Here is a 15,266-nt window from a genome sequence, read left to right as displayed (position 1 = left end):
CAAGGTTCTGTCTATCCATGAGCTAAATAAATAAATATTTCTACATTGGTATAAAGAATAGAATATTATGTCAAAGTAAGTTAATAGCAATCAACCTATCAAGATTTATTGGGTCATTACTAGACACAGTGTTGACCATATAAAGGGAGTAAAGAAACTTATTTATATGCCAGGGACTGTGTTTTACCTTAACACGTATTATCTCATTTTACTATTTCATTGTGCATATTCCATTATTTCATTTAATCAGATAAACTGATCATGATATTTAGTCACATAAGATTGATGAGTGTACTAAGAAACCACTATCTGTTATAAATTCTAGAGATGTTCTATGAACATTACTATGAGAAAAAACATTGGAGTCATATATCTAGGTATGTAAAGGAAATTTTACAATGTACGTATTCTTCTTATTTTTACCAGGTAACAAGCATTTGTACTGTGCTACTACAGCCCAGGCACTCTTTGAAAGGTTTTATTATTTTACAAATAAGTAAACTGAACCAAGAGAAAGTAAGTAACTTTTATGTAACTTGTCCAAGGTCACACAGTAAGTAGCAAAGGAAGGATTTCCATCCAGGCAGTCTGGCTTCAGAACTGAAGTCACTAAGCTTCCACTGTTACTTCCTATACCAAATCAATGCTAACTTTTTTAGGGCAATCATCTTTCTTACATCTTTAGCCTGAGTATGTTTTAAGGCGTGATACTACTATTCTTCCAGAGGACTACAAAAAAAGCAAAACAAAACAAACAGAAACTGGAAGCATAACTTACTTTTAAATTAACCAAAAACAATGAACTAACTTATACAGAAGAAAGGTAGGTTTAGAAAAAATTCCAGTTGATTCTGATATGCAGCTCCCAAACCAATCTCCCTGATTTGAGAACTATTAACATAAAGCAAGCACATATTTTTCTCTAAGTATTTAAAAGTTAAAGCATTCTCTCATGCCAACAAAAAAGACAAAAATCAGTTACAGCAATTCATACTGGTTGAAGGAGCATAAAAGTTTGGGTTAAGAGTGTATAGTATTGTTTCCCTTTCTGAAAATTAGATATGGCAAACAAAGAAAACCAGGATAAACACAGAGGCCTCAGTTATAAATGAGACTGCCAACTACTTCAACTGTAATTACACACACTGTCTTAGAAACATAAATATATATGATATTCATGATATTTACTTCCAATTTAATTTTACAGGTAAAATAAGACATCAAACTCTAAAGTCTACAGTCACTTAATTTTTTAAAAAATCACACAAATATATGTGATAAAACAAGTTTTAATGGATGTATTTTAAGATAAATGATTAAACGAAGCAACCTCATTTGAGGAATTTAAAGGCTTTAAAGTAGTGGCATCAGGTTATCTCTTTGGGAAAAAATAAACTGAAAATTAGAAAAACTATATTATTAGGATTTTTAAAACCTTAATAGACAGCTTTTTGTGTCTCAAGTTTATCATGTGGGCAAAGGAGGAAGTGAAGGAAGAGAAGTAACTAACAGCCAGTTTCACTTAATACTGTCAGAAAAATGTTGACAAAATATTTTGTAAATGAAATCTTTTGTTCAAGCAGTAGGGGGAGCTAACGCACTGTTATTGATATTGCTTTTTCTTTAAGGGTAGGGAACGTTTTCAGTTACTGTGTACAAAGAGAACTTCTTTAATTTTAAAATTACAAACTGTATGCATTATCTTTTTATCATTTACTGATTGTTAAGAGTTTTAATTGAACAGAACAGGTTAAATGTAAAAAGGTGACATATTATTATATAATTTTTGAAAAATGTTTAACACTAACACATTTCCAATGTTAGTAATAACATACCCTTAGCTAACACATTAAAAGTTAGCCAACTATATTATTTAAGTAATATAGTTTATTTAAATATTTGCAGCTATCAGCTATAAACACTACAGAGAAAAAGATCAGGTAATAAAAATGTCATTTAGATTAACATTATTAATTAAATGTTTAAAGGGTTATAAATATAAACGAACCAAATCCTATTGGACTGCCTGGTTTTACTATTGTAGGTTGAGAACATACTTCAAGGGTGAAAATTTTTTTTACTCAGAAGTCAGAATGAATAAAAAAGAAACTGAAAGCTTCATTTAAAGGCAGACCATTCCCTGCACGCATTCTTGCTACCTTTCTAATATCACGCTTTCAAAATTGCCAAAATAATTTGTAAAAAATTCAATGGTCATGTCACTCCTTTTCACTGACTTTCCAGCTTTTAGGAAAAAGATCAAAATCCTTAATTTGTCTTGCAAGACCATAAATGATCTAACCAACACCCATCTTTCTAGCCTCAAGTCTGGCCAAACTCTCTCTCAATCTCTGCCCTCCAATCATAGAAATCTTCTAGTTCCATGGAGATACATCACATTCTTTCTACCACAGGGCCTTTGAATATGCTGGTCCCAAAGCTTGGAAGGTCCTCTGTCTTGTACTGTCCTGGCTACTCATCCACCATATCTCTACACAAGTCGTGTCCTCAGAAAAGCCTCCCGCTTACAACAACAATCCTATGTCCATGTCCTATCTTTATGGCTCCCTATACGTTTCCTTTTTTTCCACTTACACAGCTAATAATTTAATATTTATGATTGAACACTATCCTGAAAGTTTCACAAGGACAGAACACTTCTCTTCTGCTCTTCATTGAATTTCCAGTGCCTGTCATATCTTAGTTGATCTGAGCTGGCATAACAAAATACCACAGACTGGGTGGCTTAGACAACAGACATTTATTCTTTACAATCCTGGAGGCTGGAAGTCTATGATCAAAGTGCCAGCATGTTCAGGTACTGGTGAGAGCTCTCCTCTTAATTTGCAGATAGCTGCCTTCTTGCTGTATCCTCTGGTAGAGAGAGAAAGAGATCTCTCTTTTCCCCTTCTTATAAGAGAGAAAAGAGATTTCTCTCTCTCTTCTTCTTACTGGATTAAGGCCCCATCCTTATAACCTGATTTAACCTTAGAAACCTCCTAAAGACCTATCTCCAGATACAGTCACTTCGGTGGTTAGGGCTCACAGCTACAATGAACATTGACCAATGATTTCCTCCTTGCTAAATCCAAAGCATACTTTTAATTCTCATTCAGAGTCTCTACATTTGGCCATGCAGTTTGTATGCCATTTCCGTACAAATCTGGGGGCACCTTTCACAGATTAGCACCCTCTAGAATTATGCAGTGTACAACCTGCACATTAAAGGCAGTATCTGGTCTTCTATGTCTTGCTACAACGTTCAATATTACTAACGAATCCCTCCTTCTGGAAGACATTCATCCCTTGACTTCCATAACACCGTATCCTGATTTTCAATCCTATCTTTCTTACTACTCTTTTTTTCCTACTTTGTGATGTTTTTTTCCTGTCCATCCCTTAAATGCTCCTAGGTCCTCTTCTTTCTTACTCTATTCACACTCTGCATGGTGATCTCATCTACTTTCACAGCTTGACTCACCACTTAAATGCTGATGACTCCCAGATCCACACTTTCAGTTCAGATCTCTGCTCTGAATCCCATAACCATAGAACCAGCAACCTTCCAGAAATCTCTTTTTAAATGTCCTTTTAGGCCACATAAACTTGACGTGCCCCAAACTGTGTCAAAACGGACTAAGAAGTGAAAGCGGAGGATACCACCTCTGACGCAACGCCCACCCCGCCAGACTTCACAAACAGAGACCAATTTTGTTATTTTCTGGTTTTAGGGTTTTCATTGTTATTTTTTGCTTTTGGTTTTGGTTCTGGCCCACATTTCATGTATCTCAGGCCTGAAGGTAGAGTAGGAGTCCCCTTTTGTCCCTGTGGACATTGTAGACTGTCTCAAAATTCCATTCTAAATTCCCAGTCACATGCCTTACCATATGCCAGTGGCTGGAAAACTAAAGCTCAAATGTCCCAGATTCCCTTACAGCTCAAGTTCCACACATGACCTAGCTTTCCCCAAGCTGATACACTGTTCAATATTATGAAAGCAGAAGTGATGAGTATATTTGTGTTGTTTCTTCTAGCAAGCTTGGTTTTGAAGGTACTTAGTTAGTCTGTGGCAAAACTTAGTGATTCCAATGTCCAGTTCCTAGTTCTGTGGGGACTAAGAGGCAGCGTGTGAGACTTCCATTTCCTGGCATTGGTCAGGGCTAAACAAGTGTGGCTCTGGAGCCAACAGCTGTGGATGCTATTTCCTCAGTTTCATGATCCTTTATGTTCTTCTGAGGGCCATTTCACACCTGCATGGGGTGAGGAAGACAGGAGACAAAGTCCAGGGTTTGCTCAGGGTCGGGAGACTATAAGAGGGAACTCCTACATAAAGCTGGGTTATAATATCAGTATAAGGGTGAATGAGAAATAAACCTGTTGCTCAGAAGGACAAAGAAGGAAAGTTGCCTATCTCAACTTTGGTATTCACTAGAAGGAAAGGAAAAAGTCTTCTCAGGGTACTGAAGAATTTCTTAAACAAAAAGTACAGAACATAAAGGAGATGATTAATAAATTTATCTATATTATTTTACAAATTCTGTTCATCAAAAGATACCACAAAGAGTGAAATACAAGTTATATAAACTGGCAAAAGATATTTGCAATACAATAACCAACAAATAATTAGTATTCAGAGTACATAAAGAGCTTCCAAAAATCAAAGCTACATAACAGAAAAACAGGCAAGGACAAAAAGACATTTCACAGAAAACACAAACAGCCTTAAACAATGAAATTATGTTAAATGTTGGCAAAGATGTGGAATCACAGCAATGTTTAACTGCTGCTCATGGGACTGTCATTTGAAAACAACTTAGCATTGTGCAGTAAAGGTGAAGAATCACATATCCTGCAACATACAACTCCATTTGCAGTAATATATTCCTGCCTGTGTTTGTCAAGATATGGACAAGTAGCATGGCTTGTAAGAGCAAAACAACTAAATTTAACTCAATGGTAGAGTGAATTATAAATTGTGATATATTAATACACTGGAATACTACACAAAAGTGAAAAAGTGGAGCTGCACTACATGCTGATATTAAGTAAAAGCAGCAATTCCCAGAAGAATACCCACCTATGTTGTGATTTCATTTACAGAAAGTAGACAAACAAAACACTTCCAGAAACAAGAAAAACACTTATTTTATACACAGATACATTTTAAATTATATTGTTAAATAGGTAATAAATTAAGATGATTTGATAGGTGATAAATTTAGCATTCTTTCAGCATAGCATCTGATAGATTACTTTTAGATTCCAATATTTTATTTTATTGTTTCCTTTAATTAAAACAGATGCTTCTAAGTTCATCTTTAATATTTATATCAAATGCATGTATTTATAAATGTAAAATATGTTTGTATAGTTCAAAGAAATACTTAAAGAGAAGCAAATACCGATACACCCACCACCCAGCTTAATAAGTACATTACCACTACTTTAGAAGCCCCCTCAGGATCCCTCTCTAATTATATACTCCTCCTTCCCCCAGACTTAACAATGATATTGAATTATTCCTCAGGCAGGTTTTTAACAGGTTTTATATATGTATGTTTTATTTTATATGCATATAATATATATACCTTTATATATATACCATATAATATATATACCTTTATATACATTATTTTATATAAATATAAAAATTTAAATAATATATTTATGTAAATATGCATTTTATATCTATTATTTTTAATAAATATATTTTTATTTTATAAGTTAGTTTCAATAATTACATATATATTTTATTATGTATATACATAAACATTTTATTTTATATATAAAACTATAGTGATAGAAAGCAAATCAGTGGTTGCCCAAGGCTGGGCTTGGAAACAGGGCAAATGGGCCTAAGAAAACTTTCTGAGGTAAGAGGAAGATTTTAAAACTGTTATCATTGAATTGTATTCTTACAATAAATAAATTTTATGGTTTACAAATTATACTTAAAAATCTGTAAAAAAAAAAAAAAATACACACATAGATTTCACAATCTCCTTTGGGAAACCTCTGTGACTAGCCCAGGCAACATTTGCTTACATTCCTCTGTTAGAGTACTTATCAAATCAAGCTACACTGCATGGCCTATTTTCAACTACAGTTTAAAGCTCCTAGAGGACCAGAATGTTTTTTCAATCTTGTATCACTGTCTTCTACAACCTATCCCATTACATCCTAGAGCAGTGTTTGAACTTCTCTTGCTTATTGAGAAGGTGTGACATTGCATGATACCCTGATGGAGGAGCAAAGGCAGTAAAGAGAATGTGGGGTGAGGTGCACAAGCTCAGGATCCTCACTGTCAGGTTCAACTGTAACTGCACTGCTGGTAAAAGTGTAATCTGAGGCAATTTATTTAATCTTCTGTGCCTCAGTTCCCTTATCTATAAAATTGAGATGATAGATTATCTCCTTCAAGATAATCTATCCTTCTATCCTTATACTATAAGGAATGAATAATATAAAACATTCAAAACAATGCCTACCTAATAAGCATAAAAAAAGGTACTGGACATCATTATCACTAGGAAAAAACAAATTAAAACTATAATGATATACCACTATACATCTACCGGAATGTCTCAAGTTACAAAGTCTGAAAATACCACCTGTAGACAAAAGGTGTAGAGCAACTGGAATTCTCATCACTGCTGCTGGAAGTGAACATTCACTTTGGAAAACTACTAGCACCTTCTAAAAAACTTAAAATACACCTACTCTATGACCCCCCCAATTCATTCCTATGTATATATCAAAAAGAAATAACAAAACACAAACACATGAAGTCTTTTACAAGAATACTGATAGCAGTTTTATTCATAACCCAAAACTAGAAATTCAAATGTCCATCAGCAGGAAAAAATGATAAATTTTGGTATATTCATAAATGGCATACTACTCAGAAAAGAGGAAGCAAACTACATAACACAAAACATAAATGAGCCTTTAAAACATTATGCTGAGCAAAATAAGTCAGGTGCAAAAGAGTATATGCTATATGATCCCATTAGAATGAAGGTCAGGAACAGGCAAAACTAGTCTATGGTGACATCAATATAGTGGTTGTCTTGTGAGAGGGGAGTATTGCCTGGAAAAGGGCAAAACAACTTTCTGGGGTGATGAAAATATTGTATATCTTGATCGGATTTGTAGCAGGGCTGAAAAAAATTTATCAAGCTGTATACTTTTTTTTTTACTCTATAAATTACACCCAATAAAATACTCAGCATGAAAAGATTTTTTCCTCCAATTAAAATGTTTTTTCAGTTTTTAAAAAATGTTAAAAAAAAAGTAGCTGACAGGTAAGTATACAGTCAAAGTCTTCCACTATTATCAGTTCAAGCTGGTTTATCTGTTAGAGTGGATAGGAAATAATCATGATCAAATGTGACTGAGGAAAAACTTAAACAAAACAAACAGTCTCTCAAAGAAGGGGAAGAAAACAGTTACATCCACTCTCTCTGCTGAATTGATAATTCCCTGTAAAGTGCATGGATTACTATCTAGTTTGGACCTCTTTGATATTGCCTCTTGCATATTGCTCTTAGAGAAGTTTAGGGATTTTATCTGTTTTATTAAAAACATTTACTTTTCCCAGGACAACCAATTAAATGCTTTTAAATATTATTCAGGTTTTTCTATTGACTTTTAAATTATACATGAACTTTCCCTTTTAGGCCCATACTGAATACTATATATATAATATGTATATGTATATATATATTTATATATATGTATATGTTTTTATATACATACAAACATAGGTTTTCTATTTTTTAATATGATCTTGAATTTAATTGTGTGGTGATGACTAAGGTTCACTCATGGTGGGGATAAAATAAACGTGGACTATTATCTTCAACCTATGTTTGTGATCCTGCACTTAAAACTTTAACGACATGTTAATGTCAGCAGCTAGAGGTAAACTTAACTGTAACTGTGGAAGGTGGGATGCCTTTCGAATACCACTTTGAAGTGTTTTCAGTGGATCAGGTAAAATAAGGTAAAAGCTAAGTCAGGTTTGGAGGGATATGTGTACATGTGTAGGTGTGCCCCCAGCATTCCTATACTAGGAAATTATTTGATGATTATACAGTTAGCAATACTCACCTTAGTCACTTGATTCTCAAGACATTCCATGAAACAACCAGAACCTGCTATGCATTTTCTACATTTCCAACAACGGAGAATACTTATTTCTTCTTGATTATGATTTTTAGTTATCAATTCTTTACTTCTCTTCATCTGTGGGAAAATTAATGCATTTTTAGAATGTTAAACAGTGTCAGATTAAACTTGATTTTCTAAACCCTTTGAACAGCATTAGCTACATGAGGACCAGAAGGAAGAGAATTATCATTTATTGAGGTACCTACTAGTCTTAGGCTAGGGGTGCTCTATAAACTATACCCAGGATTAATTCTGATAATGATGCATTATACTAGTGACTACCAGCTTCTTTTATTTTTGCAGAACATTTTGTCTATTTCTTTCCATCTGTTCTCACTAAGAGTGGTAAAAGGTAAGAACAGTTAAATAAGTTACTCCAGTAACTTTAAAACTCATAACAAAGAACTATAAATATTCTTACAGATAGGATGTTTTGAATAGCCACAGCATTAAATTTTAAATATAACAGGATTTACTGAGTTGTAGTTAATTCTGTGAAAATTAGAAGTAATTACTTCACACGGGTCAGAATGGCCATCATTCTTGAGAAAAGGGAACCCTCTTGCACTGTTGGTGGGAATGTAAATTGATACAACCACTATGGAGAACAGTATGGAAGTTCCTTAAGAAACTAAAAATAGAACTACCATACGACCCAGCAATCCTCCTACTGGTCATATACCCAGAGAAGACCATAATTCAAAAAGACATATGCACCCCAATGTTCATTGCAGTACTATTCACAATAGGCAGGACATGGAAGCAACCTAAATGTCCATCAACAGAGGAACGGATAAGGAAGATGTGTACATATGCACAACAGAATATTACTCAGCTATTAAAAGAAATGAAATCTGGTCATTTGTAGAGACGTGGATGGACCTAGAGACTGTCATACAGAGTGAAGTAAGTCAGAAAGAGAAAAACAAATGTCATTTACTAACGCATATATGTGGAATCTAAAAAAATGGTATAGATGATCTTATCTGCAAAGCAGAAATACAGACACAGACGTAGAGAACAAACGTATGGACACCAAGGGGTAAAGGGGGGTGGGATGAACTGGGAGATGGGGATTGGCACTATTGATACTATGAATAAAATAGATAACTAATGAGAACCTACTGTATAGCACAGGGAACTCTACTCAATGCTCTGCGATGACCTAAATGGGAAGGAAATCCAAAAAGGAGGGGATATATGTATACGTATAGCTGACTCGCTTTGCTGTACAGCAGAAACTAACACAACATTGTAAAGCAACTGTACTCCAAAAAAAAAAAAATTACTTCAAATTAATGGGAAAAATCCTGTATGCTAAATGCATTAATTTCTCTTGTATATTGTATTCAGTGGAACAGTTAACTATACTACATCTTGTGCTATGTGCAAAGACTTAGATAATAACCCTACCTTTTTTTAGTCTATTTTTATACTTGAGATTTTATGTCAGTATTGTGATTCAGACCAATTTGGGAAAACAGTTTCATACTAATAAGGATTCCAAAATAGGTGCATTGTATTTAATAACCTGTCTGGTAACTACTCATTATAAAGAAATGAGTTATACTACTCATTATAAAGTTATACTACTCATTATAAAGAAAAGAAATGTTAATTATGTCCACAAGGGCCTGCCTAGCTCCCTGGCCACATTCCCTCATTTGTTAGATCTTTAATATTTCATTTATTCAACAAACATTTACTGAGAGCTAACCATATGCCCCACAATGAGTCAAACTCTGGGGGCACAAAGATGAGTAAAACTTATTTTCTGTCACAGACCTCACTATGCTATAGATCAACAGTTTCCTACCCTAGCTCATTAGAATAACTTGAGAAGCTTTACAAAATAGTGATGCCTAGGCCAGGCCCCACTCTTAGAAATTTTGACTTATTCTGAAATGGGGAGGGAGTTAGGAATGGGTACTTTTTATTAAAAAGTTCCCCAGGTGATTCTGGTCAGGGTGAGGACAGGCTGTGTTAATACACAAACAATTAAGTAAGATGTAACAGCTGAAGGGACAAGAGAGGGAACATAGATGGACTTTAACCAAATTTAAAGGAAGGATTTGAAGAATTCTGCCTGGAAGAGCACAGCATGCCCCTCTTGCAACCTATCTAGCTCTGTCTGACCTTCAGGTGCTAGGCAGCAGTTCAGTCTCCACTGACATCTTCAGAACCCATCCTTAGGCCAGTTGCCACTCTACTTAAGCTTTGTCCTCAATGATCATCAATAATATCTTAATTTGCAAGTGTCCTGACCTCCCCCTGCTTTCATCATTGTTGATGCTCCCCTCCTCAGCTTCATTAGCACTCCTTTCATCTCTCAGTAGTCTTCCTAACATCTTCTATCCTCATCTACCTTTTAAACACCAATGGTTCTCAACCAGGAATGGGGATTGCAGGGAGCGATAACATCGGAATCAACAAAGGAGAAATTCCATATCCGCCTATGTTCTCCCCTTCCCTGAGATCCATACACACCTCCCCACTTCTCCCCTCCCCTCAGGGTTGCTCCACGCCCTCTTGGAGTGCAAGCATGTAGTTAGAAAAAGCCCTATTGGTGATTCTAATAAGTTTTCACTGAGAATTATACTCTGTGTGATAACTCTTTTATGGCAATGATTTTTAAATCTATACATCTAGTTTGATCTTATTCCAAAGCTCTAAGACCAATATTTTCAAATTCCGAATGTCAAATGCTATCTCTACATAAATCTCCTTTAGGGCCTTTGTAGTGGCTGTTCGCTCTGTCTACCCTGTACGGTAGCCACTTGTTAGATATGTTATTAAGCGCTCAAAATGTGGCTAATCTGAACTGAGATGCACAGTAAGGGTAAAATATACACTGAATTTTGAATACTGTGTAGAAAAAAAGAATGTTAAATATCTTAATAGTTTTCATATTTATTTCATGTTGAAATCAAATTTTTTATATACTGAGTTAAATAAAATATAATTGTAAAAATTAATTTCACGTTTCCTTTTACTTTTTGAATGTGGCTACTGTAAATTTTTAAATTATATATCTGGCTTGTATTATACTCCTACTGGAGAGCACCTGTCTAGACCTCCTCGCCCCAGGTCTCTGTATGGTTGGCTCTCTTCTCATCATTCAGAGGTCAGCTCACATTCATGTCCTCATAGGTATGGTATAAGAAGCACCTGGGGAGTTTAAACGTATGTCACAGGGCCACAGTCCCAGGAATTCTAATTCAATGTTCCTAGGGTGGGATTCTGCATATTTAACAAGCAACTAGGTGATTCTGTAACAGGTGATCTGAAGATCACACTCTGAGGGACAGAATACAATCTAAGCTCCATTTGCAACAACATGGATAAACCTGGAGAGTATTAAGCTTGCTGGAATAGGTCAGACAGAGAAAGACAAATATGCTACCACTTATATGCGGAATCTAAAAAATAAAACAGATAAATGTATATAACAAAATAGAAACAGACCCACAGGTATAGAGAACAAACTAGTGGTTACCAGTGTGGAGAGGGAAAAGGAGAGGGGCAAGATAGGGGTATGGGATTAAGAGCTATGAACCACTATGTATAAAATAGATAAGCAACAAGGATATGTTGTACAGCACAGGGAAATATGGCCATTATTTTGTAATAACTTTAAATAAGGTATAATCTGTAAAAATACTGAATCATTATGTTGTACATCTGAAACTAATATAACATTGTAAATCAACTATACTTTAATTAAAAAAAACATACAGTCTAAGCTTTTTAAGATGTCAAAAAAGGTCCTTTAGGTAGCACAAGGGATTCTTGCGATGGAACTGTTCTGTATCTGATTGTGGTGTTGCTCACATGAATCTACACATGTGATAAAATCGCATATAACTACACACACACATGAGTACATGTAACTGGTGAAATCTGGATAAAGTAGATTGTTTGAAGGGTATACAGGATTGCTCCATGAATCTGTAATTCACAATTCACAACTGAATCTACAACTATTTCAAAGTAAAAAGTTAAAAAAAAACTTTTACCGCATACATTAAAAACTCAATATTTTAAAAAGTCATAATATTTTTTACCAATTAACTGTCCTGACATACTTGTATAATCCTCTATATTTTTTCACTATATTTTTAGCTGCATGTTTTGATTGCCTCTTCATATGACAACTTTGCAATGTCTTCTACGAAGAGAATAAAAAGATCATTTAGTCTTTCCTGTTTAAAAAACAAAAAGGCCCTATACACTTTTAAAATCCAACTCCTAACTAGCTCTCAAGTCTTGGTGTCCCCTCCATGAACACTCCACACCAATACTATGCAGATCTTTGTGCATTTCCCTAAAAATACCTTTTTCTGTTTTCCCACTTTCAAATTTGCTGTTCTCTCTTCCTGTAATATCACTTCCTTTTCCTTTGACTTATTTAAGAAATACTTTTCATCCTTTAAGGCCGAGCTCAAAATTTTCTTTTACAGATGCTCCCCAGAAAACTACACTTCCTCCCTCTTCTGTGTTCCCATGGAACTTTGCATGTACCTCTACAGTAGCACTAGTCAAGTTGTATTACACTTATATGTGTGTATGTGTCCTATTAATTTAATGGTGAGGTCCTAAAAAGCACCATGTTCTATTAAAACCTGCATTTTTACAATCAAATATTGTACCTGGCACCAAAATGACAGTCAACAAGTGTTCGCTGAAATCAAATCAACGAGATCTGGCAGCTCAACTTACAAAAATTCTTTTTCCCATACCAATTATTAAGTATGCCTGCCTAACCAGTGGGGTAAAGCAAATAGAAGTCTTTTAGAGCAAGGGATGTGAGGAGCTCAAGGGAAGAAACAAAGCTGTGTTTATACATATCTGAACTTGAAAGGAGAACTGGAGACTACACTACAGTGACATATTTATACGACATCTTAGGTGGCTTCTTTCAGAGAATTTATGCTAAAAGAAGACGTCAAACATGGTAAATGAACCTATTAACAAAATGGTAGTCTTTGAACTGATTTGAATACAGCCTGGTTGTCGGACGCTAACTCAAATCCATCCTTAACTCCAGTTCCCTAGACACTAGTATGGGTTCTAGAAAAGAAGAAGCTGTATAAGTAAACAACTAAAAATCCTGTTTTTTGTTGGAGTCTAAACAATTTTGAGCAGATACACCAAATGGCTTTAACACTCTGAGGACCTGGGGGCAGCAACTAGAGAACTATCAAAGCAAACAGAGGAGTGACCTTGGGAAACAGTAAAACAACATGAAAATGAACTTACTGCTGAACACATATGAATGTCTCACAATGCTCAGAAATACTTGGAAGGACTCTGCAGAGAGTGCTGGATTCTGAGCCAACAAATGCGAATAACAAACTATAAAATTCTGGTATTACTGTTCATATGACTGTGGTGCAACTTACAGACTGATAAGGTCTAAGAAATTCAGGTAGTCTTCCACTTTTCTTCCAAATCCTGTTCCTCATCTCTTACTCCAGTTCTCATCAGATCAGATACGTGCGTTTTTCTAAAAGGGGGTGCTTCCTTGGGCCCTAGTTCTTCCCACCTATGTCACAGTCTTTGTTATGGTAACTTTCTTGGCTCCTGCCAAAGCCTGGTCTCTCGGACCAAGCTAGCTGCTAATACCTGCTTGATTTTCTCCATATTGCCTGCTCATAGATTTCCTCTTGCCATACTTCACTACTTATCCTGATATTCCTGTCACTTTCTAGTATTTCCTTAACACAGCTGTTATATGTAAAGTAACGCTTGGCTGAGTTATGCATACCTCTCAAATACTGACCTATTTCATTACAAAATATCAAAAAAGTCACATTTGTTAACATTACCACCAACCTCAGCCAAAACTTCTTTAATTATCGGGCAGTAGTTAAGCTCATAGCAGTGGACACAAGTTTTTCAAAGTGCTAATTTTTGTTTAAAATTCAAATTTTATCACTTGCAACAAATACCACCAAATATCCACGTCTGAATAACCATAGTTTGTCATTCAAGTAAAAATGGTGTGCTGTGGAAAGGTGGATAGTTCAGCTCTCAACTAAAACAGCTGAACAAGGGCTTTTCTTCAAGACTACCCACCATCAGCATTCAGTGTACTACAGAAGTGCTTTATGCATTCTTCCCATTTTTTTTCACATGGAATATTAAAAATATGTATTGAAGAGTAAAGATTTAATAAAATCAATACTATTTACTGCTTCAATAAACAGTTTTTTTTAATAAATTTATATTTATTTATTTTTGGCTGTGTTGGGTCTTCGTTGCTGCGTGCGGGCTTTCTCTAGTTGCGGCGAGGGCTACCCTTGGTTGTGGTGTGCAGGCTTCTCATTGCAGTGGCTTCTCTTGTTGTGGAGCACAGGCTCTAGGCTTGCGGGCTCTAGAGAGCAGGCTCAGTAGTTGTGGCACATGGGCTTAGTTGCTCTGCGGCATGTGGGATCTTCCCGGACCAGGGCTTGAACCCGTGGCCCCTGCATTGGCAGGCAGATTCTTAACCACTGTGTCACCAGGGAAGCCCAGGGTTTTTTTTTTAACTGCATGTGTATGGCAGTAAAGAATAAAATGGCTACTAATACTGTTTGTCACCACTGCCTTGATTCTGCTAAAGGACCAGAAGTTTTACTCTCTATTGCTTTTCCATGATTAATGAAAATGTTAACAGAGTAGAAAAGGCAAATAACATCTTAGTATTACCAAGAATAGTTTGACCTGATTCTCTGTGGTCCACCAGGGGGTGTGGCCCACATTTTGAGAACTGCTATTTCAGTTCAGCAAAACAGCTGTCCCAAAAATGTTGTCTATGAAAATCTTATTTTCCACCAATATCTTTTAAAATATCTAAGGATAGGTGGGTCCCCATGGAGAAATATATTTATAACAAAATTTATAACAATTTATGAAATTTTCTATAAAGTCAACTACTGGAATTATAATCTACACAAAGACGTTTCATTCCTTCATCTGTCTTTTGCTACTTACAACTTTTTTATGGTAAAAATCAGCATTTGGCACAGGTCAAATTCTACACACCTGGGTCTCCAAGGTTTGCTCACTTTCTTTTTATTCATGGATTTAAACTTGAGATGAAGTGGACACAA

The 15,266-nt window shown here is 35.4% G+C and overlaps 1 protein-coding gene across 3 annotated transcripts in view; it reads right to left on the bottom strand.

Moving 5' to 3' along the window:
- Positions 1 to 15,266, bottom strand: part of RNF180 (ring finger protein 180) — a 278,435-nt gene that overhangs the window by 241,285 nt on the left and 21,884 nt on the right. For all 3 annotated transcript variants that reach the window (XR_013827826.1, XM_079918561.1, XM_079918560.1), the window contains exon 2: positions 8,113 to 8,247. Coding sequence is in view for 2 of the 3 variants with exons in the window: in XM_079918561.1 (XP_079774687.1) it covers positions 8,113 to 8,247 (135 nt within the window). In the remaining variant the exon portion in view is untranslated. The remainder of the gene's footprint in view (positions 1 to 8,112; positions 8,248 to 15,266) is intronic.

Source organism: Stenella coeruleoalba (assembly GCF_951394435.1).
Source record: "Stenella coeruleoalba genome assembly, chromosome: 3".
In the NCBI taxonomy this organism is placed as follows: Eukaryota; Metazoa; Chordata; class Mammalia; order Artiodactyla; family Delphinidae; genus Stenella; species Stenella coeruleoalba.
The sequence above is the reverse complement of the archived record's forward strand: the minus strand, read 5'-3'. Positions and strand labels throughout refer to the sequence as shown.